General features: G+C 59.1%; 5 protein-coding genes across 5 annotated transcripts, besides 1 other annotated feature; all 5 read left to right on the plus strand.

Annotated features, from left to right (window-relative positions):
- Positions 1-2,021: 2,021 nt before the first annotated feature.
- Positions 2,022-2,348, plus strand: LPMP_120720 (hypothetical protein; the record flags this gene model as incomplete). The annotated part of the gene is made up of 1 exon (XM_010698751.1): positions 2,022-2,348. The coding sequence occupies one exon, from the start codon at positions 2,022-2,024 to the stop codon at positions 2,346-2,348; it is 327 nt and encodes a 108-aa protein (XP_010697053.1).
- A 1,479-nt stretch (positions 2,349-3,827) lies between these two features.
- On the plus strand, positions 3,828-5,831 carry LPMP_120730 (hypothetical protein; the record flags this gene model as incomplete). The annotated part of the gene is made up of 1 exon (XM_010698752.1): positions 3,828-5,831. The coding sequence occupies one exon, from the start codon at positions 3,828-3,830 to the stop codon at positions 5,829-5,831; it is 2,004 nt and encodes a 667-aa protein (XP_010697054.1).
- A 309-nt stretch (positions 5,832-6,140) lies between these two features.
- Positions 6,141-6,717: a repeat region.
- Positions 6,718-7,851: 1,134 nt separating this feature from the next.
- On the plus strand, positions 7,852-9,171 carry LPMP_120740 (hypothetical protein; the record flags this gene model as incomplete). The annotated part of the gene is made up of 1 exon (XM_010698753.1): positions 7,852-9,171. The coding sequence occupies one exon, from the start codon at positions 7,852-7,854 to the stop codon at positions 9,169-9,171; it is 1,320 nt and encodes a 439-aa protein (XP_010697055.1).
- A 2,173-nt stretch (positions 9,172-11,344) lies between these two features.
- Positions 11,345-13,729, plus strand: LPMP_120750 (surface antigen protein, putative; the record flags this gene model as incomplete). The annotated part of the gene is made up of 1 exon (XM_010698754.1): positions 11,345-13,729. The coding sequence occupies one exon, from the start codon at positions 11,345-11,347 to the stop codon at positions 13,727-13,729; it is 2,385 nt and encodes a 794-aa protein (XP_010697056.1).
- A 4,148-nt stretch (positions 13,730-17,877) lies between these two features.
- LPMP_120760 (surface antigen protein, putative) lies at positions 17,878-19,206 on the plus strand (the record flags this gene model as incomplete). Its single annotated transcript, XM_010698755.1, has 1 exon — positions 17,878-19,206. The coding sequence occupies one exon, from the start codon at positions 17,878-17,880 to the stop codon at positions 19,204-19,206; it is 1,329 nt and encodes a 442-aa protein (XP_010697057.1).
- Positions 19,207-22,328: the final 3,122 nt, after the last annotated feature.

The following is a 22,328-nucleotide window of genomic DNA, read 5'->3' on the forward strand; positions in this document are numbered from 1 at the left end:
GAGGTGGAGGAGGAGGAGTAGGGGGCGTAGGGAAGGTAAGGGAGCGAGAAGCGGTGGTGTTGAGGGGCTGACGCGGGAAGTCGTTGTTGGATTTCATGCACTCTTCCCCCCCCCCCCACTCAACACACACACCCTCATGCGTGAAGGCGAGGCACATACGCGCAACAACAACAAAGCTCAGGGAGTTTATATACATTCCTGTTGGTCATCTTCTCTCAGAGGACCCAAGGGAGGGGAAGTGGAGGGGGAAGGAAAGCAGGAGAAAGCAACGGAGGCGCGCTGTGAAGTGTCGTGCGAAGGAGAGCGGTAATATCGACTTATGCCGCCACCAACCCCCCTCCCCCTTTCCCCAGCTTTATGTGTGTGCATGCATCGATGTATGTGTGTGTGTGCTGTGTGGGTATAGTGCGTTTGTTTCTCTCTCTTTTAATATTTTCTCACTGGGCTCAGCGTGCCACTCTCGTTGTTGTTGTTCAGTTTTCCATCTTGTCTTGCCTTTATGGCGTGTGTGGGGTGGCCTTCTTCATGTATTTCCTTCCGCTTTCAGTTTTTACCTTCCCTACGCGTCGACATGTGCCTGCGCCTGTGTGTCTGCGTAGGTGCTAGAGCGTATTCGGGCCTCCGCCTCGCCGTCTTCCCCCCTCTTCCCTCCCCCTATATATATATTTTCCTTTCCCTTACAGCCTCGAACCCACACAGCAAAGTGAAATCTACGCTGAGGGACAAACTCGCCAACAGACACCCACGCTCACGCCTACGCAGGTACGCACACGTGCTACTCCATGGTCAGCATCAACGGCAGGACTTCCTTTCACCATGACGTCGACCAACAAAGCGATAGCAAGGCACTCCTAAAGGGACAAAGTACGTACTTACGTGGGAGGAGCGTAGCTCAGCGGTGCGGAGGGGGAGGAGAGGAGGGGAGGGGGGGGGGAGGACGTGGATGCTGTAGAAGAGAGCACAGGAACAGCTCAAAATGGCTCCTTCGGACAATGGAACAGGAGAGGTGGAGGAGAGCGGCGTCCATCATGCAGCCTCCATAATACTCGGAGGAGAAGGGGGGGGGTGGGTGGACGGCGGACTTTTCAAGTGAGTGGCAACCGAGAAGAGAGGGAGAGAGTAAAATGTTGGTAGCCCCATCAGCAGCAGCACCTGCCCGGAGGGGCAAGTCGTGCTCACTCTGGTCGCTCTTTCATGATGGTTTATGCGTCTCCTTGTTTAAAGTTTAGGCTACACACCCACATCCAGGCGCAAAGGGTGCCTTCTCGCCTATGCCTCCCTTCTCTCGCTGCGCCGCCTCGCCCTTGATGTGTGAGTATTCTCAGTCTTTTCGCTGCCCCTCCCCCCTCTCCCTCCCATCCTGTCGCTCTCTCCTCCCGTATACACACACACACAGCTTTTCTGGCTAAGTTCAGTTCACCATGTATCTACGCCTCCTGCACTACTCGACTCTCACTTGTCTCCCTTCCTCTCTGCCCGTACAATACCCACTCACCCGCTGAACATACAATCGTGGCGCCAACGACGTCCCCCCCTCCCCCGCCTCGGTCTTTCCCATCTACTCGGGTACCGCCTGCGCCGACCTTCTTTCTGTGTTGCTTGCGTTCACCAATAACTGGCTATGAACGTGGACTTCATCTTCCCACGTCCCCCTGCGCCGCCACAGTAGGGCGTTCAGCTGCCTTTCCTATAAGCCCACCTGTACACGCGCGCCCGTGAACACACTCGTCCTTATACCGCTCGCCTTCTCCCCTCCTTCCCTTTCCCACATCCCTCCGACACAGACAGAAGTACGCATACCAGTAATTCACCAGGCTGCTGCTGCTTCAGGTTCCACTCCCCCTTCTTTGCCGTTCCTTCCCACCTCAACTGCGCACCGCCGGCCTTCTTCCGAGGTAAGGCGTGCGTCTTTTAGTATATATTTCGCTCGACTGTGTCACGTATCTCCCGCCTCTCACACTCCGCGTTGAAGCCTACGCTCACACTCTCATTCTCACAGGCATCTGACTAGCAAAAGCGACATGGTCTCCTTCACCCCCCAGCTGCAGGTGAGCTGCTCCTCCTTCCAAGAGTACCGCCGCTACTACCAATGCACCCACCGCAATATCTGGACCCGCCGCTCGCACCTCGTCGGCACCGCCGTCGCTGCCATCGCCGCAGTGCTCGCAGCGATTCGGCTGGATTTTGCTGTGCTTGTGTCGTCCGTCACGGCGGGCTATTTGATCTGCTGGGGTGGTGACGTCTTGTTTGAGCAGCGTAATCCAGCCTCTTTCCAGAACCCTATCTGGGCCTTTTGTGCCAACATGGCGATGGTGCAGGACGTTGTGCGTGGCAAGGAGACCGTCTAAGCGAGGGGCTGCATGTGCTCAGCAGCAGCAGCAGCCACCAGTCGCAGAAGCGCGGAGCAGAGAATGGGAACTCGGTGCCCGCGCAGTTTCACTCTTTCTCCTCCCCTCGGCTTTGAGCATCGCTCGCGGTGTACGCACTTGATCCGTGTCCAGACAACCATATAGAGATGTACGAGACAGGTGGTGAGGGGCAGGGGAGAAGGTGTGAAAGTGGATGGAGAGGTGGGGAAGGGTGGTAGAGGAGGGGAGGCAGCGAGTTCAACTGGGCCGCGCCGCTCCCCTGCGCACCAGACCTACACCATGCGCCATGCTCACTGGCTGACTGCTTTCCGTTGGCTACATCTTTGAGCGCGAGGAGGTGCGATGACGGCTGTGCTTGTGGAGGTGGTGACCCGACGGACGAGCCCAATTCGTCTGCTCATTGGGGGTATGACCACCCCCTCCTCTTTCTCTCCCTTCTACTGTCAGCTTCCTCTTGTGGCCCTTCGTTCAGCGCGGTGTACTTCACATCCCCCCCCCGTCATTCCATACCACCACCGCGTCCTTTTGTTTAATGTGTATATCCTTCCAGCGGTCTGCGCACCTGCATCTTTCGCTCGCTCAAGCTCCCGCGACTGGCGCTTGGAGCATCATGAGGGAGCCACTCTGTGCCGGTCTCCTTCTCTTTGTCTTCTCCTTTCCAGCCCCCCCTCTCTCTCTCTCTCTTTCTCCCCCCTTCCCACTCGCCTTTTCTCGGCTTTGTACATACACGCGCGGCAATTCGCATCAGTGCGTGCGCCTGTGTGAGATCGGCCACGCCTATCCCCATCGCGCTCTTGCCACTCATCTCTCCTCTGTGTTACTCGCCCTTGGCGCGTTGGTGGCTGGCTCTGCCCCCCCCCCCCCCTCCCACCAATACCGGTGGCGAAGGCGGATCGAGGCTCTTTTCTTTCGTACCTCTTCCCTCCTCGTGGCAACAGCAAAGTGCGGCTGCCTCGAGGATGGCGTCTCCGATCCGTGCGCTGGAGGGGGAGGGGGTTCATGGTAACGGCGATAGTGATGAGTGATATTGCGGCAAAGGTGGTGCGCCGAGGTGGCCGTGATCGTGGTAGAGGGCGCGGGACTCTGGACATCTGCCCCTGTCGCCTCCCCTCGCCGTTGATCCTCTCCGTGCCCGCCCAGATGTCTTTTCTCTTTCTGTTTCCGATTTTACACACCCTTCTTGTTTTCTCCCACTCTTGAGTCTTGTGCACTGCCTGGCCGGCTGCGTGTAGGTCTGTCTCGATCTCTCTGTCTCTCAAGCACACTCCCCACTCATGGATACGGCTGTATCGTCATCGTCATCATTTTTGACTATTCTCGCATACGCGCGCTACTCTTACGCACACCCGCGCACACAAACGATGGGCGCGAGCGAGCGCACGAGATACGCTGCAACCCCCAATCAGTGGAGCCGTGTGCCATCTCTCTTCGAGCTCTTCTCGTGGCACATTTCTCGTTATGTCACAGCCACCACGCAGCAGTGATGGCTACCCCGCTACGGCGGAGAAGGGAGTCACACGGCCAGCTATGAGTCTGACGTGTGCCGCACCCTTAGCTATCTTGCCTGCTCCTAGTTTGGAGGGAGAGACCTACTGGGATCATGTAGGGTGTAAAGCTGACCTCGACAGCAATGACGATGGTAGTCGTGGCGATTATAACGTGAATGCGAGGGATGACAGCGATAGTGACGACGCGGAGGATGGTGACTACGCCTCTGCTTCTTCGCTTCGTGCCCATGCGTACAACACGGCATCGTCCAAGGATGGCTTGTGCCTGTTCCGCAGCCCAACCAATCGAGGCCTACCTGTTCAATATGATCCGCATGATCACACAAGACCCGATCTGGCGCACACACCCTCGTCGTCTTTGTCCGCCAAGGTGCAGCAGCGGCGCCTGTGGATCTTGCCTCGTGACGCTTTTCATCCTCAGTGCTGGGCTTCCCTCACATCTACACGCTCGTCCCTCGACACCGCAGCGAAGTCCTGCAGCGATGGGGAAGCCTACGCTAGCAACGGCCGCAGTGGCGCTTGCGCGTCTACTCACGGCCTCGTGGCACCGGCAGCGCCTGTCACGACAGGCGACCCGCATGCGCTTCCCCCGTCCGCATTGCAGCCGGACTCCTCAGCGGTAGGCGCGGCACCTTTGGCGTTAAACTGTATGATAAACGCCAGCGTCGCCCGGCTGCCACATCCTCGCCACGGCCAGCCGCTGCTGTGCCTAGTCGTGCGCGATCCCACCATCCCCGTCGTGACGAGGACGTTTCCCCCCAACTTGCCTTCCACAGTGCCTGCCTCCCCCTCGCTGCTTTATGAGGTGCAGGCGCATGCCCCACCAAGCGGCTTTGCGCAGAGCTGGTTTGTGAAAGAGCAGGTTGTTCCGAGCACCGTCGGTGCTGGCGAGCTGCTCGTCGCGACCCCATTGGACCTGACCTTCTTTGCACTCTACGAGCTTCTCGGTGACGCGCAGCGCTACGAACGCCTGTCCCGCACCTTTATGTCGGCGGAAGACCTGTACAGGGACAGAGACCTGCGGCCCTCAGCTGTCACCTCCGCCTCTGCGGCCGGCTACGAAGGCGACGCGCCAGAGACGAACGCGTTTCTGACCGTGTTCAGCGGCGTCGGCGGTGGCGGCGAGGACTCGCGGTCGTCAACGTCTCCCTCTGCGCCGTTTGCCGCAGCGCTTCTCTCCTCGAGTGGAACACATGACGCGTCTGTGGACGATGGGGGCCCGCACGGCTGGGCTGCGCATCCGCCGTCACAGCTGACGACTTCGTCTTTCTTTTCTGCCACGCCTCAAGGCAAGCTAGGCGGCGGCAGTGGCCGGGGCTGGGCTGGCTGGGCACGCGCAGCAGCAGCACACCCACTCCTCTTGCACCACTGTCTGCGTGTACTTCAGTCCGACGGTGTGCTGCGACGGCTCTGCGAGGTCCGTGTAATCGGCGGCAACTCCTATGTGCAGACGTCGACCTCTGATGCTCCTGTCGAAAGCCTCGACGCGGTGTACTACAGGCCTTCCGAGTCGGTGGCGGTGGAGTGGTTAAAGACGAGAGTAGAGCGTGTCCGCGCCTCTCCAGTGTTGCGAGCAATACTGCAGCTACCGGAGAGCAGCCCTGTTGCAACGGCGACGGCCGCTACACCAGCTGAGGCTTGTGTGGAGGTCCCCATGACGGTTGCCTTTGGCGTGGTGGCCGAGTATGTGCCAGATCGACTGCACGCGGCTCTTGCTGCGGCCTGCGATCTCCCAGACCCTGCAGCGACGCCAGTTTCTTCGCCGATAGCTGCGGCGTCTACGGACGGCGCCAAGCGGCACCGCGACGACGTAGCGACAAACAGGAGAAAGGTGGAAGCGACCCCAAGCGCTGCTGGCACGAAGAGTGCCAGCGTAAAGCGCCTGGAGAGGGCGGGGAAGCCGAAGGGTACGCCCACTTTGCTTGAGATGTTTGCAAAGAAGGCGAGGTCATAGGGGGCCGCGCCGTAGGTGTGGCGTTGACGCACGACTGACTTGGGCCATCACCGTGGAAAGCGCGGCCCCTATCGTGGAGGGAGGGGACGACAGGAAGGGGGAGGGGGCCATTTGGTACACATCGCACTGAATGCAAACTGCGGGGACGGGGAAGGCGGGGGAGGAGACCGCATGAAGGGGTTGGGCCCTCTCCGTACTCCACATCGGGCCCCCATTCATAATGGGCAGTGGTCGAGTTCAGCCGGTCCCCCCTATCCTTTGAACTCGTTTCACACACGCACTCTCTCTTCTTCCGGAGCGTAAATGGCGCCCCGAATGACGGGGGACCCCCCCCCCAGTGCGGGGTATCCCAGGCTCCAGAACCCCCACACGTCGTGTGTGTGTGGGGAGGGGGAAAAAAGCCAAGCAGCCTCCCTATCCCCTGCCAATGAGGAACTACTGGTGGTGGCAGAGCTCCAGTGCCTACGACGCAGGAGGAGGGTCAGAGCGATTCACGGCTACTAATGTTGGCCACCAGGTCCTGGATGGCACTGCGTCGGAGCGACCCGTGACAGTGAACACGTTGGCACCACCCGTATGATGGGCGGGGTTTCAGCGTGAGTCAAGCGCATTTCACTCGGCCCTCGCTGCCTACTGGTGTGAGGAGCCTGAGTCATGTTGAGGGATGCACCAGGTGGCGACTGACATAATGCGAGCGACTGTGAGGCGACCTGCGGCGTGGGTGTTCGGCAGAGTTCGAAGCAGCGGCCACGCTGAGATGGCTGGGCCGGCGCAGTGCTGTAAGGCGTGTGTCTCGCACTGCTTCACCCTATGAGGTGGGCGCTTGACAGGCCAGTGGTGTAGAGTGGGACTTGGAGCTGGTGTTGTCTAGTGGAGAGTGGGCACGCTGAGGGAGAAGTGAATGGCGTCTTCTCTGCCGAAGGCAGCACTGCCTCGGGTGGCACCTGACGCCTCACCCTACCTACCCTACACAGCCATGCCGGTGCATGTGGACGACGGGTCGCGTTGGATCGAAGTTGGGGTGCCTTTTCACTGGTACGTCTATACTTGTTGGTGTCCACGCGCTCCTCTCCCCCCCGCATGGCCGTGTGTCCGCCGGTCGGTGGGGGCGGGCCTCTTGCACGTGGCCCTTTTGCCGGCCAGCCGGAGGGGGACAAACGCCCCCCCCCCGCAAGGAACGATATGTGTGCCCCAACGCCATACCTCCGGGCTCGGAAACAAAGCGAGCCAGGGTCCCGGTAGGGCGCAGCGGACATGGTAAGTGCACCACCGCATAGGCATGTACTCTACGGACAGCCTACCTCCTCTCAGGACACAATCGACCTTCCCTCTCCTTTCCCCTTCTCGTCGTTCTTTTCAATTCTGCGGGAGGATAGGGAGTATATTCACACTCGGTCCACATTTAGGCGGGTGTAGTTTGAAGACATCGCCCATATATAACCCCAAAGAATACTAGTTAGACTCGCAACGGCTACCGTTGAGGGTGGGCTGTAGTGGAGACGATCGCAGTAGCGTCGTACTTTCTACCTACCACCACGTGGGGCGTGGCGAGAGAAAATGGAAAACGCGCTTGCCGCGCCTTGCCTTTCTCCTCTCCGCTGTTTATCTATGTCATATGCTTTGCTGCCAGTGTAGTCTCGATTCTGGTGTGGTCCTTCCGTCTTTCCCTCTCGGCGTCGTTTGCGTCTCGACCGCCAGCAGCACGCGCGTGCGGCTCACTCCCACACTGACGCATTTCTTTACTGCCCCGCTGCGCCTCTCTTTCGCTTCCTTCGGGGTTTATTAGCTGATTTTCTGCCGCCTCTCTTCGCTCGGCGCACAGGGGCATACACACACACACAAGGCTGACGAAAAAGAGCGCCACTGCATCCGTAGAAGTCTATCTGCGTTCTTTCGCTAGAGTTCGTGCCTGTAGGCGTCTTTGTGTGTGTGAGGGAGAACTTGATTCACTTCTCTCCCTCTCCTCCCCTTTTCCTTCCCTCTCTCTTTGTCTTTCTCTCGCGCAGCTCCCTGCTTAGGTATGCTGCGTACCACCTCTAGCAAGTACCTCCGCGCCACGCCGCTGCTGCGTGTCTGGGCGGCGGAGGAGGACGATCCGAACGCACCACCGACCACCTTTAAGAATGTCAAGCCAGGCCGGCTGCTGCGGCTGTGGCGCCAGATCCGGCACCGTGCGTGGATCCTGTACACGTGGGATGAGGAGTGGATTTCCCCCATACAAGAGGGCTATTTACACCAGCAGCGGCTGGAGCAGGTCTGCTTTGCGCCTCTCTCCGCCTACGGCATGGTTCCTGGTAGCTACTGTGACCCCTTGCTCTATAACACCAAGAACACGTCGCCGTTCCGGTGGCACGTAGCCAACGTGCAGAGCGACATTGTTGGGCACTGGTACGTGGATGCCGACGAGCTCTTCCGCATTAAGGACTGGCAGCCAAAGAACCCCGACGACCCTCTGGAGATGTTCCCGCGACCGCCACAGATGCTGCTCAAGTGGGACGAGTCGCTGGACGAGCACGGCAACCGCACCTTCCGGTACAAGTACTGCTACGATATGATGGGTCCCACCGGTAAGTGGGAGGCGTACCCGCGGTACCCCTTCTCTCACCTTTACCAGGGCGGGCCAGACCAGCACGGACGTGCTGAAGGGTACGGCTTCAAACAAGGCCATCTCCTGCGCTGCAATGAAGAAGAGGAGGAGGTGCTGCGCCGCATCATGGAGGAGGAGGACAAGGAGTGGGAGATGGTGAAGCGGACGGAGGTCGTGCAGGAGCCGTGGTCGTACCCGGGTAAGATTCGCCCCAAGGACTTTGAGGGGGCAGTGGAGCGTGCCAAGGCGCGATTCCGAGAGCAAATTCGATACGGCAAGGAGACGGACCCGAGTGAGGATCCCGAGTACGACCTGGTCCAGGCCGGCGAGTACGTGGAGCCGCGTGATGGGCCGCGGGCGGAGTGGCGCCATTTGTGGACGTCAAACCGCAAGCCCGGCGAGTCGCTTCCCTTCCAGGTAACGTTCAACGACGGGCTGCGTTTCGAGGACAACGAGGGCCGCCCACCAGTGCACCCGGTCGCGCACTATGAGGAGACACCGAAGGAAGCGCCGTACAAGAAATACGAGGATGCAGACTCGGCTGCCGCCCGCGCAGCTGAAGCGGCGCACAAGGCCGCGTGCGAGAAGTCCTTCGAGGAGGCAATGGGGCGGCATCGCAAACTCTTTGGAGACACGAGCGGCAAGCCGCGAGGGCCGACGGCGCCTCTGCCGACGGGTTGCCCGCCGATGAAGGACGCACCGTGTTCACCGCTGCCATCCGATAGCAACCCGAGCTCGAAGCCAAAGAAGTGAGCGGTGGGTCAATGTGTGATGCGGAAGAGCGTGGTGGGGGAGAGAAGGGGGCAGCAGCGATGAGGCGCTTCTCGGCCCCGGTGTGCGCGCGCTCGTGTGCTTATCTCGACGGCATAAAAGAGAAGGTGGACAACATATACTGGGCTACGTACCGTCTCTGCTCATAGCAGACCGCACCTACGCGATGCCGAGGTGGTGGTGGTGGTGATGGTGTTGTTGTGGTTGTTTTATCGTGACGTTTTTCCCTCTTCTCTGGTCTTTCTCCTGCTTAGGGCGTTTTTCTTCTGCGTTGCTCGTGGGACTGCTGGTGTTGCGGCTTCTCTAGACGGGCCAGTGTGGGGACTGTGCTTGCGCCTCTGCTCGGGTGTCTGCCGTTCTGTGTGCCGTACGCTGTTTTTTTCCAGTTTTACCCCTCCTCGTGCCGCTCTCTTTTTCGCTTTGTACCGCCGTAGTCACGGCAAAGGGGCCTTTCTCTTACTCACCATACCCCCCTCTCCCCCCTCTCTCTCTCTCGCCGGCAATCGTTCTTGTTTGTTGGTGTGGTTACCGAGTCGTGCTCAGCGTACCAAGTGTTCTATTTCATACTCCATGAAGCGTGTGTCTCTCTCTCGTTCTCTCTCTCCCTCTACGTCTACGCGCGCGTGTGTGTGTGTGTGTGTGTGTCGATACCTGTGGTTGATGGGAGTCCTCCACAGGTACGCCTGCCCACATCGACCCGGACAGGCGTACACGTGGTGAGCAGAGCGCAAAGAGCAGGTAAACACCTGCGCAACAAGGCCGTCCACAGGCTATGTAGAAGAGTGACTGCCTGTGGAGCCGAGCATCGACTTGACGAGGCGAACAGCGGACTTAGGGCAGTAAAGGGGAGGGGGCGGTACTGGGCCATGCGAGAGTGAGCGGGGCAGCACGGGCCCGCGCGAAAAGAGAGGGCGGTGGAAGGGTGCGTATACACACATATGAAGGGAGGGAGGGAGGGGAATGGGAAGGATCCACAGCTACGGCACAGGCCCGACAGAGGGACACCACCTCTTTCTATTTCCTTTCGAATGCAACCGCCTCTCTTTACACGTCGCTTACCCTCGCTCAGTCTGCATTGTCTCCGCCGCTCATCCCCTTCCCCTCTCCCTTCTCGCACCAGGCAGCCTTTGGGAAAAGGGGAAGGGAGGAAGGGGTCGATGCTAGTAAGGTGGGCGGATCGAGGGTTCACCCAACGCTCCCCCATGCACGCGCGTGTGTGTACGTCTAGATGTCGAGCACCCCCCTCCTCCGCCTTTCCTCCTCTTCCTTCCCCCTTCCTGATTTTCCTGCTTCCTATACGCTGTCAAACTCGTATCGACCTGTGCACTGAGCGTCGGGGACTACTATTGCTGCTGCTGCGAGAAAGTGCGCGCACACCCACGCACGCCCATCGCTGCTGCTGGTGCGGAAAGACAAGGCGCGAAGGAGGCTACATGAAGAGGCGTAGCAAGATGGAAGGTCATGAAGATTTACATTGACTCCAAACCTCACTAACTCTTCTCCCTCCATCTTGAGGTCTTCCCCCGCTGATGTGCGTCTGACGGCGATACAAATTTTTTTCCCGTCTCTCTCTCTCTCTTCTACTCCCCCTTTCGTGTCTCTCTTTCCGTACGCTGTGGGGAATCGCGCGCACATGCCCCCCCCCCCACCCACACACACACGAGTGAGTGAGTGAGTAGCAACGACGAATTTAATGGAGAGAAAAGTCCCTCCCCCCAAAACGATGTGTCTGTCTTCCTGCCGTGCCCTCTGCGCTGCTCTTTCGGTCGGCGTCTCCTTCTATGCATCGCTAGCCCCTTTCCTTACCACCCCCCTCACTCTCTTCTCCATGGCCGTGTGTACCCCTCCCTCCCTCTCTCTCCCTTTCTAGTCCTCGCTGTTATCTTGGCCACAATTTACTGACATTAACACCTACGTGCAACTACCCACGACCCCTCTCCTCGCCACTGATGCTCTTGCTACCGTGACTGCTCCAAGGTATCATCTCTAGTCACTGCGCCCCCACTGCTCATCTCTTTCTCCACAGAAGTTTAGCTACAACGCTTTGGACGCCTTGCTCAGCCTAATAAGCCAATCAGGTCCTCCATACCCGACCTCTCACGCCTACCCCATATTGGCTGTTGCACCTCTTGCCTCTTGCCGCTGGTTGGAAGTGATGCGGTGCACGCGTTGGCTGGTGCTGGCGGCGATCCTCGCTGCTGCGGCTGTGCGCGCTACCGTGACGGGTGACTTCACCGCCGAGCAGCAGTCCAACACGCTGGCGGTGCTGCAGGCGTTTGCGGGCGCGATCCCTGAGCTGCAAAGCACGTGGAGTGGCAGCGACTTCTGCTCGTGGGGCGGCGTGACGTGCGCTGTGTCCAGCGTGCGCGTGGCGGGAATCAATGCGATGTATGCCGGCACGCTGCCGGAGATGCCTGCGGGCGTCGACTACACGAACGTGATGATCACGCGCCTCGACTTCTCCACGATGGCGCGGGGGCTGAGCGGGACGCTGCCGGACAGTTGGGGTAAACTTCGATTGCTGCAGTCCATCGTCTTCGTGGGCTGCAACGTGAGCGGGACGCTGCCCGCCTCATGGAGCGCGCTGAGCTCCCTGACGGAGTTGACGATTCAAGGTTCTGGGAGCATCACCGGCTCGCTGCCGCCGGAGTGGAGCTCGATGAGCTCGATCGAGTGGCTGAAGGTTGCGGAGGAGCAGCTCAGCGGTACGCTGCCTGCCGAGTGGGGCACGATGACTTCACTGAAGATGCTGGAGCTGTCCGTTGCATCGAGCATCACCGGCACGCTGCCGCCGGAGTGGAGCGGGATGACTGCACTGTTGTATCTCTACATTGACAACTCGTTGCTCAGCGGCACACTGCCGCCGGAGTGGAGCTCAATGCCTCGATTGAAGGACGTGTCGTTCCGGGGCACGCAGGTGTCTGGCTACCTTCCAGTTGAGTGGCAAAGTATCAAGACGCTGCGGCGAGTGTACTTGACGAACACGAGCATCTCCGGCACGCTGCCTGTCAGCTGGACCATTTTAAAAAGTCTAGAGCAGGTGTATTTGCAGGGGACGAGGGTGTCGGGCACACTGCCCCCGGAGTGGAGCTCCATGCCGTCGCTGGTCCATCTTCTTCTGACTAGCTCGTCCGTGTCGGGCACACTGCCCCCGGAGTGGAGCTCCATGAGTAAGATGCGCTTTCTCTCTGTGCAGGGCACTCAGGTCTCTGGCACCTTGCCGCCGGAGTGGGGCTCGATGATGATGCTGGAAAATTTGCAGATGTCGAATACGCAGATGTCGGGCACGCTGCCGCCGGAGTGGAGCTCCATGAGCGCACTGAAAAATGTAGTGATTATCGGCTCATCGATCATCGGTACGCTGCCGCCGGAGTGGAGCTCCATGAGCGCACTGAGGCAGGTCGTGCTGACCAGCACACAAGTGTCGGGTACGTTGCCGCCGGAGTGGAGCTCACTGCAGTTGCTTCAGGAGCTGCACCTGTCGAATACGCAGATGTCGGGTACGCTGCCGTTTGAGTGGAGCTCGATGAGCGCACTGGAGCAGCTCGTGCTGACCAGCACACAAGTGTCGGGTACGTTGCCGCCTGAGTGGAGCTTCATGAGCGCACTGGAGCAGCTCGTGCTGACCAGCACACAAGTGTCGGGTACGTTGCCGCCGGAGTGGAGCTCGATGAGCGCACTGGAGCAGCTCGTGCTGACCAGCACACAAGTGTCGGGTACGTTGCCGCCGGAGTGGAGCTCCATGAGCGCACTGGAGCAGCTCGTGCTGACCAGCACACAAGTGTCGGGTACGTTGCCGCCGGAGTGGAGCTCACTGCAGTTGCTTCAGGAGCTGCACCTGTCGAATACGCAGATGTCGGGTACGCTGCCGCCGGAGTGGAGCTCGATGACGAGTGCTGAGGTCATAGCGCTGATAAACTGTGACCTCTTCGGCGCTCTTCCCTCCTCGTGGTCTGTGATACCAAGACTGAGGAATCTCTCACTGAATGGCAATAGCTTCTGTGGGTGTGTGCCTGCCTCGTGGGCCTCGAAGCCTGGCCTTGTCGTGTCCATCGAGGACGAGCACATGGGCAATGACTGCACGACTGAAAACATCTGCCCAACAACGACGACGACGACCAGCACTGAGCCTCCGGCTGTATCGACGACGACGACGACCAGCACTGAGCCTCCGGCTGTATCGACGACGACGACGACGACCAGCACTGAGTCTCCGGCTGTATCGACAACGACGACGACGACCAGCACTGAGCCTCCGGCTGTATCGACGACGACGACGACGACCAGCACTGAGTCTCCGGCTGTATCGACGACGACGACGACCCTTTCTCCTGATACGAGGTGCGAGGTGGATGGTTGTGTGAAGTGCGAGGACGACTCCAGTGTGAGGTGCGCCAGGTGTCATGATGACTACTACTTGATGGATGATAAGACGTGCCTGGTTTACTGCGCTGACGATGTTGCCGCCGCGCCGAGCGGCGTACTGACGGCGGCTGTGGTGTGCGTGGTGACGCTTTTTAGCATGGGACTCGTGATGTGAGGATGCCGCGGCTGTCCTGTGCAGACGACGGGACTCACTTTGTGGCACTCGCCTGATCTGCACATGTGCGTCTCTGCGTCTGTGTGGTTGTGTCCAACACCGTTTCTTGCGTTGGTTCGCGTGTGTCTCTGTGCATAGGACACCTAGTCGTGTCCTCCCCTCTCTTAAGTGTTTCATGTATGCTGGACGGCGCGTGTTGGTCCTCCTGTTTGGCTTCCTGCGTTGGACCACGCGACGCTTCCTCTCCCCCTCTTCTCCTCTTCTTATGTTACCTTCCTTTATGTTTGCCGCACGGGTTATGCACGACGGTGCGTAGAATATGTAGAGCACTTCGTGTTATGGAATAGTAGCCTGCAATTATTCACAAGCGCGCTGGAGGGAAGGAATGTGAGAGAGCCCCTTGCTTGTGGGCGTGCTCGTGCGGATGCCTGCTTGGGCGCCCCAGCGTCCTCTATCGATCACTCTTGTCGACGGAACCTGCAACTACCCCTGTTTCTCCCCTTAATTCCTGTCTCTCTCTTCCTCTCTTCCCATTTTGATGACGTGCGCTGTGAGTGGGACTTCTCTGCGGCGTCGCTCTCATGCTGTCGCTCTTCTACTTTGTCTCTCTCCGCGACTGTGTGCCGCTGCTGCCCGCTCCCCCGCACCGCGCCCCACAGAGCGTCGCGTGGCGTGGTGCGGTAAGGTGGTGCATGCTTGTCGACTGACAAAAGGCCGGGCGTACGCGTGTGTGGCAGCCTAGCAGTACCTCGGGAGAAAAAAGGGGGGGGCATGCGAGCAGCGGCAGTGGGGTTGCATAAACTGCGTGGCGATGTGCGGGTGTGGGGCATGCGGGGCGATGGGGACATTTTGCGTTGGACCCACCGACCCCCCCTCCCCTCCCCCCTCTACGTCTTTCTGAGGCGCACGGCCCTTCACCTCTCGTCGTATTTTTCTGCTCATTTTGCCAATTCTTTGTGGTTTGTCTCTTACGCATTTCCCTCCTTTTCCTCCTCCCTTCCTCATTGATGTAAATCTGCGAATGTGCTTGTGGCGGTCCGCACTACATAGCCCCACTCCTCAAGGATGCCCTCGCATCTGGGGCCCAGTCTCGTGTTCTGTCTTCCGCTGCGCACATCTTCGCCCCTCTTCAAAATTTTTCCCGCACTCTTTCCCCCCCCCTGCGGGTGCGCCTCTTCCTCGTCTTCCTTTTATTTCCCCTTTCGTGTGAGCCTGTGCGCATCTCGTGTGTGAAAGCCTTCGTGTGGCTTGTGTGTGTGTGTGTGTGTTCGGTTGCGTGTGTGGTCCCTACCCCCCTCGTTTCAGCATCCGAGCTGCACATTCTTCCTTAGGCCCCACTTCTTTTATATTCGTCCAATCCCTTTCTCTCATGATGATGATGCTCGCTTGTCTCCCCGAGTACTTCATCGTATTCCCTTTTTCCTCCTTTCCCGTCTCTCCAACGTGTTGTGATGGACTGCGGTGCGTGACACCGGCTCTGTTGAGGATCGATGATCACCACCTGCGCGAGCAGCAGCAATGCCACATCGCAGAGCGCTGGCGTAGGAGAGGTCTGCGTTCATGTGAAGCGAACCCCCTCTTATTTGTTCTGCACGGGCTTCCTCTGCTCCCCTCCTCTCTCATCCCTTGCCGGCTAGTGAGGAGGTCTGACGACAGCCACCACGCACAAACACCATTTTTGGATGTGCCGATTGTTTTTCTGTCTCTTCTGTCTCTCTCTTCCCGTGTCGGCACTCACGCCCTGGTACGTGCAGCTGTGCATGTGTGCCAGCTCTTGTTTATCTGTTTCTCTCCTTATGTGGCCAACCATCGGCTCTCACCCGGGCTGTGGCTTCTATGCGGTGGTGGTGGGGGGAGGTTCGCCGTGGACAGTGAGTTGCAGACGCTCGTGAATCGCCTTCTGCCCTACTCCATTTCCTCTGCCTTCCAGCCTCCACCCTTGCTCTCCTTCCTCCACCTTTCCACAGCCACTCAGATGAGCCTCTGTCGCTCTCTCGATGGCGAAGGAAACGCTTTTCTTCGCATTTTTTTTTTTTACACGAGAGGGGCTTTAGTCAGCTGTTCTCTCCTACTCTGCAGGACCGTGCGAGCTAAGCGAGGAGCATTGCTGTCAGGCGCCGCCGCTCATCTTCCAGGCCTCTCGATGTGCACCCTCCCACTGCCCTTATGCTTCAAGTGCGACTGCTTTTCTTTTTGGCTTCGCTCTTAGCATAGCCACTTGCAGTCCCGCTCGGGCCTTCATTGTCGATCGCGTGCTGGAGTCTGCCCCGCACATCCAACCCCCCCCCCCATTCACATCTGCACCATGCGAGGACAGGCAAGCCGAGAGGATGAGCGTGTGTCCAGCTCACCCTCGTGAGTACTACGCGACAATGCACATCAAGTAGCTTTCTACTAGGTTTGAGCCAGGAGGCTCGATGTATGCGACGCAGTTGACCACACATACCCTCCCTGTTGGAGTGGTCAACTATACGCTTGTTACCGGCGACACGGCTTCACTCGTTCTTCCCTCCCCTCCCCCCTCCCGCCTTTCTTTCGCACTTGTGAAGAAGAGGGAGCGATCGCCTGCTTGCTCAAGCACGTTGAGGGAGGGTGTGCAGTGCATATTCTCGGGCCCAACGACGCCGCACACACACCCACACACACACGCACAGGTGCCGTGCGCCTTCTCCTTCTCCAACCCAACCGCCACGCGCGTGCAGCTGTTGTGTTCGCGAGCTTATTCGTGTGTGTGTGTGTGTGTGCGTGTGAACCTTCACTATGTATTCTCTTTACATCTTTTCTTTTCTCTTATCTCGGCGTGGAAGACACCCCCGCTACGCCATCCCGCTCCCCTCCCCTCGCGCTTTCTTGTGTGTCTCTCCGCATGCCCCCTTCTTGCCCACTCTCCTCTTGCGGACTAGCGGTGTTCTTCTGTCGCCTTTGTATGCATCCGGCTGATTTTTCTCTCCTCCCTCCCTCCCTCTCGCCCTGCCTTCCCTTTTTACGGCGCTGATCGTTAAGCCGTTTCCTCTCCGTCTTCCCTCCCTCCCTCCCTCCCACTTCTTTAGTCTCTCTTTAGTCTCTCCTCTCTCTCACTCTTTTTGGAGACTTCTCTTGAATCGCCTCTCTCCTTATTTCGTAAAGTCTCTTTCATACGCGCAACTCCCTCCTCCTCTTTTTTACTCCGCATTAGCGCGCTTAGTCCCTCTCCCCCCCGGTGCGTCTCCCTGTGCGTGAGCCAAGCACTGCTTCTCCTATTTCTTTCCTTGATTTCTGTTTTGTATTTTATCCCTCGCACCCTCACGCCGTGTGTGAGCGCTCCAGTGTGGTGGCGGCGTCGGTACCCCCTCTCCCTCACTCTGATATACGCCTGTGGGCTGCTGTGGGCAGATGTATGTTTTCCCTCTCCCCTCTTCCCTCTTCTTGCGTGAGTTTTTAATGCACTTGTGATGCGTGTGACCGAGGGGCGAGAAGCCCCGTGGAAAGCGACAGCGACAGCGAGAGCGAGAGAGAGAGAGGGGGAGACAGCCTGAGCTCGAACAGCTTTGTGGGTGTGTTTGCATCTCAACGGGTTGTGTGCCTGCGCTTCTGTTTTCTCCCTCCTTCACACCCGTCTCCCCCGGATCTCTCGTCTTCTCACCTTTCTGTTCACTAAATTTTATCAGCTGCGTGGAGAGAGTCCTCCTCGCGCGTTTTTTTCTCTTTTTCGAGCCCTTTTCTTCCGACGCCCTCTCTCTCCATTTTCCAATTCGGCCTGCCAACCACTGCCACGCCCGCTCTGCAATCCGTTACACATGTGCGCACATGCAATAATCGTTTGCGCGTGTGCTTGACGTTATCTCCGTCTCACTGGTGTTCCTCTACTCAACCTAATGATGCTGCGACGCTGTTTTTCTTGTTTTGCTCGGCCTTCTGACGTTGCGGCACCCACTGTCTCCGCTCTCCGTGCGCTTGAGCATCTCTCTCGGTCCCTTCGATCTGGGTGACGGGATGCAGTGCACCCCGTACGCTCACAACGAGGGAGGGAAGGAGGAGGGCGGCAGCAGGGGGGGCAGTGACTCCCCAAGTCAGTGAGTGGATATGCAGCACTCAGGGAACCCCGCCCTCCCCCTGCTGCTGCTCAGCGACGCTATTGCGCTGCTCACCGTGGAGGGACACCCTGACGAATGCACCTGTGCCGAGCTCTCTCAGCTGAAGGCAGCAGAGCTCGGCACCGCACCCCGTTGTGTTCCAGTGGGCGCAGTTCCAAACACCCCCTCGACCGACTGCCTTCACGCCTTCCTATACATCCTCACGCTTTTCTTCCCTTTTCTTCCCTGCCATGCGCGACTCTCGCGCTTCGACTCTTAGCCCCTTTCACCTCTTCCCCCGGGTACCCTCGTAGTGAGGTCTATGATGCCGTGTGCGCACACCCAACCTGTTCAAGACCGCAAGCGCCCGATTCGCCTCTCGTTTCCTCTATTGCCTCTCTTCCATACCCGACCTCTCACGCCTACCCCATATTGGCTGTTGCACCTCTTGCCTCTTGCCGCTGGTTGGAAGTGATGCGGTGCACGCGTTGGCTGGTGCTGGCGGCGATCCTCGCTGCTGCGGCTGTGCGCGCTACCGTGACGGGTGACTTCACCGCCGAGCAGCAGTCCAACACGCTGGCGGTGCTGCAGGCGTTTGCGGGCGCGATCCCTGAGCTGCAAAGCACGTGGAGTGGCAGCGACTTCTGCTCGTGGGGCGGCGTGACGTGCGCTGTGTCCAGCGTGCGCGTGGCGGGAATCAATGCGATGTATGCCGGCACGCTGCCGGAGATGCCTGCGGGCGTCGACTACACGAACGTGATGATCACGCGCCTCGACTTCTCCACGATGGCGCGGGGGCTGAGCGGGACGCTGCCGGACAGTGAGTGCGACCGACGCACTCTCGCTCGCTCCTCCCCCTTACACGCCTCTTCCTGGTGCTCCAGCAGGCGAATGCGCGGGCGCCCCCCCACGGGGGGAAAGTGGGAAAGCTGTGCGACTTTCCTCTGCGCGTCGTTTTTACTCACCGTTGCGCGGCACAGCGCGGGGCGACGGGGCCGGCGGCGGGGGGGGGAGGCGGTGGTGTTTTGCTCTTTTTTGCCCAGCGCGAGCGCGATCGTTATTGCGCCTGCCAGTACTGCTTTAGAGTTGCCGCTCTGTTTGAGAAGGGGCCCGAGTGTCCCCGTGGCCCCTTCTCTCTCTCTCGCGTTGCTTCCACTGTCCACGTCTCCCGAGCACGCCCCACTGCCCATCCGACCCCCTTCATGTCTCTGCTCCCCTTTGCCGCTTGTCGTGCCCCTTTTTAGTGCTTTGCTCACTGAATCACATCTCGGCCTACTCTGCGAAGTGCTTGTCGGATTTCTCGTAACATGCCGTGGACCACGTAAGGCAGGCAGAGCTGTGCCGCCGTGGTGCCTTGTACGGACCGTAAGATACTGTGAGGAGTCCTTCTGGAAAGCATCGAGGAAAGAAGTGTCAGCAACATGAAGGTATGGCGAAGCTCCCACAGACCCAATGGAAGCCAACGTCTCAACTGCTGCAGCGCGCTGCCGCAGTTTATATTGTCGAGCGGGGTCCTGTTGTCCCCAACGTGCGCCGGTAATTGCAGGGTGCTCTCTCACTCGCGTCATGCCCGTGGCACCCAACTCCTCCACTGTTGCGTCAGTGCGGAGGTTGCACACCGCGCCGGTTGTTGTCATCCGTGTGATGCGCCGCATGGTGTATTTGTTGTTGCCCACTGAGACCATTCCCCTTCCTCACATGGGGAATTCGCGGACAGCGCGGTCAACGATACGCGACACAGTGAACCATGCAACCACTTGGAGAATAACCGGCGCGCCTATGAGAAGCCACCAAAATCGGTGAGTCAGAGCCAGCACCACACGAGTCCTGAACCACAGTTGCCCCAAAGGACGATCGAGCTAGTCCACTGGCAGGCTTTGAGTTGGTGCCGCGTGCAGTTTCACAGCGGCATTTTCTCCGAGGCAGGAGGCTACTGCCCTGCGGTGTGAAACGACGGCTGCCGATGCATACTTAAGGGGACACCTTCTCGGTTTCTTTGCTGAGTGTGGCTATGAAGAGGTCCGCTGCCTGAATCAGTGCACCACACGTGTCTGCAAACTGCATGCTGTCCATCCGCACATTAACTTACACACTCGCGGCAGGTCTCGCGGCGTAGGAGGGGGTGGACCAGCCATTGGTGCTGTGACCACTTGCACCACTTCAGGGCTTACGCTTCACCTCGCTGGTATGTCTCTCAGCTGATCGGTCATCCGCGCCAGCGGCGCGGAGCACGGAGAGGGGCTTTTGACTCCTCCGGCACGGGCCTCTGGGATAACAACGTTTTCTGGTCCGTTACCCTACCAGCGTCGCACACAACGTTCTGCCACGGCGTGCAGCCCAGCTGGACGCCTGCCTCGTACCCCTTCGCGGCGAGCCACGTGCTCACCACTTGTGGCAACAAGATGAGCTGTCTCCTGATCTGACCCTCTTTCTCTCTCAGCACAGAGGGGGACGGAACCGACCAACGTAACTGCACAAATCGTAGCATCCTGTGATGTTTGCCGCTTCGAGTGCTGCGACAACTTCCTCCGACATGATCGCCGGGGCTCTGTGAGGCGGGCAAGCTGTGCAGGACACGCGCATAAAAACTCCCACAGCTTCCTCTTACCTCCCTCTTCGCTTCCGCCGCAGTGCTGCACACACAGCCGCAGCATCCACGGCCGCTGCACAGCGGGCATGAAGTAGCGCCGCTTGTTCTGCCTCTTTCTGCGGAAGCTTAGTTCGCCACCATCGGGGAAGGGTCGAGCACAGCGGCGCCGGTAGTGACTCGTCCGCTACAGTGGAGGCACACCAGCGAACCAATCCCCAGACGGCATCCCGCCTGCAGCTGCACCCCAGCGTAGCGTACCGTGGGATCGCCGAGTAGCGTAAAGTGGGAGGCGGAGTGCTTGCCGAGCAGCGATATCCATGCCCGGAAGCGGGCTTGCAGCCTAATCCTCACCTCCAGGAGGTAGAGGACCACTCCTCTTTTCACTCCGTGCGCTGAGTGCGTGTGCTACGCCGAAATGTCTCTGATTCTGGGGCCAGGGTACGGGAACAGTTTCTTGCTCCTTCCCCTCCTCCCTATGGCCATGGTGAGTCTGGCGTCGAAGGATTGAGGCTGGGGGCTGTTTGCCACCCGAGGCATTGCTGTGGCTTATGTCGCGCCCTGCAGCGCACCTCTCCGCTTCGCCTTCGATGCCCGTTGGAGAATGAACTGGTACCGGTGGTGTCCTTCCTGCTACGACATATTACCTGCATTCAGCTAAGTGAATGTGGAGGAGGCCTATCGGAAGGGCCCCCGTTGTGATCCTTTTCTGTGGATGTGCCAGTCCGCGATGGAGCCCCTCACTGGCGGCGTAGTGCATATTCTCCCAGACTTGCTACCAATCCGCCCCAAGCCGGGACCCGCTTCTTTTGGAAGCGGACGCGGACGACTTCCATGAATCTGCGAAGAACAGTCTCGAGGTGGGTGCCGTGGAGCGGGGCTCTCGAGGCAATGGATGTGCTCCTCGGACACCAGTACTCGCTCCTTCTGCAGCCTGACAACTGCGTTGCCCGCAGTCAGAATCGCCACGTGCGCAGGACGTCCGTCCTTTCTCCAGTCTTCCAAGCCCATGGGGCACGATGGGTGGCCGGTGCGATCGCGGTTAGACACCGCGGTCGCGAGTCTCTGCAATACAGGAAAACCCCATGCGCAGCTGGTTTTCCGGCATCAGCTCATCTGAACTCCACCGGAACAGGCTCCTCTCTCTCTTTCTCTCTCTCTGTGCACCATGGCGACGACCGGTGCGTGCAGAATATTCCCGCCTTCGCATTGGCTCCCCCATCACGTGAGGGAGGGTGTGTGTGTGTGTGCAATGGGCGCACGTGTACCCCCCTTTTTCCGTCTGTTTTTTTCCCTTTTCCCCACCAGGACTGGCGCACCCTCGCTGGCTGGTTGAGGAGGAAGAAGAAGAGGGAACGGGGGGGAGGGAGGGAGGGAGCGAGTGAGTGGGTGAGAGTTAGTCGTCAGCATTCACTCTCTACGAGGCATTCTCTCAGCATAGTATATATATATATATATTGCACAGATGCTGATGGATTCTTGGCGGGACATACGCTAGCTTCTATGAGGACTGCCGCACCTGCTCTGAAGGCTGACGAGGCCTCTCTGCGGCAGCTCAATGATGGGCTCACGTGGGTCGTATAATATTCTAGTGAGCAGAGAGAACTGTTCTCCTCCTCCTCCTGGCTCTACTGGGCTCCCCCCCTCTCTGTCTCTCCCTCCCTCTTTCTCTCTTATTTTCTCTGCGTGGCACTTGGTCCTTTTCCTGGTCTCACTCTCTTACTCGTCGCGCGCATTGCACGTGCTCTCTTGTGCCCGCCAACGCATGCGCGCGAAGAGCGAACGCGATCGCGGCATTAGCTAGAGAGGGTCAAGGCGGCTTAATTCTGGGGAGCTGCTTGGGCGCAAGGGGAGGGGGGTATACGTGTGCAGAGAGGCACCCATAACCCACCGAGGTACTCACGCGCGTACGTGTACCCTAGAGACGGGCACATAGGCACGAAGGGAGGGGAAGGGGTGC

This window comes from Leishmania panamensis, assembly GCF_000755165.1.
Source record: "Leishmania panamensis strain MHOM/PA/94/PSC-1 chromosome 12 sequence".
NCBI classification, from domain to species: domain Eukaryota; phylum Euglenozoa; class Kinetoplastea; order Trypanosomatida; family Trypanosomatidae; genus Leishmania; species Leishmania panamensis.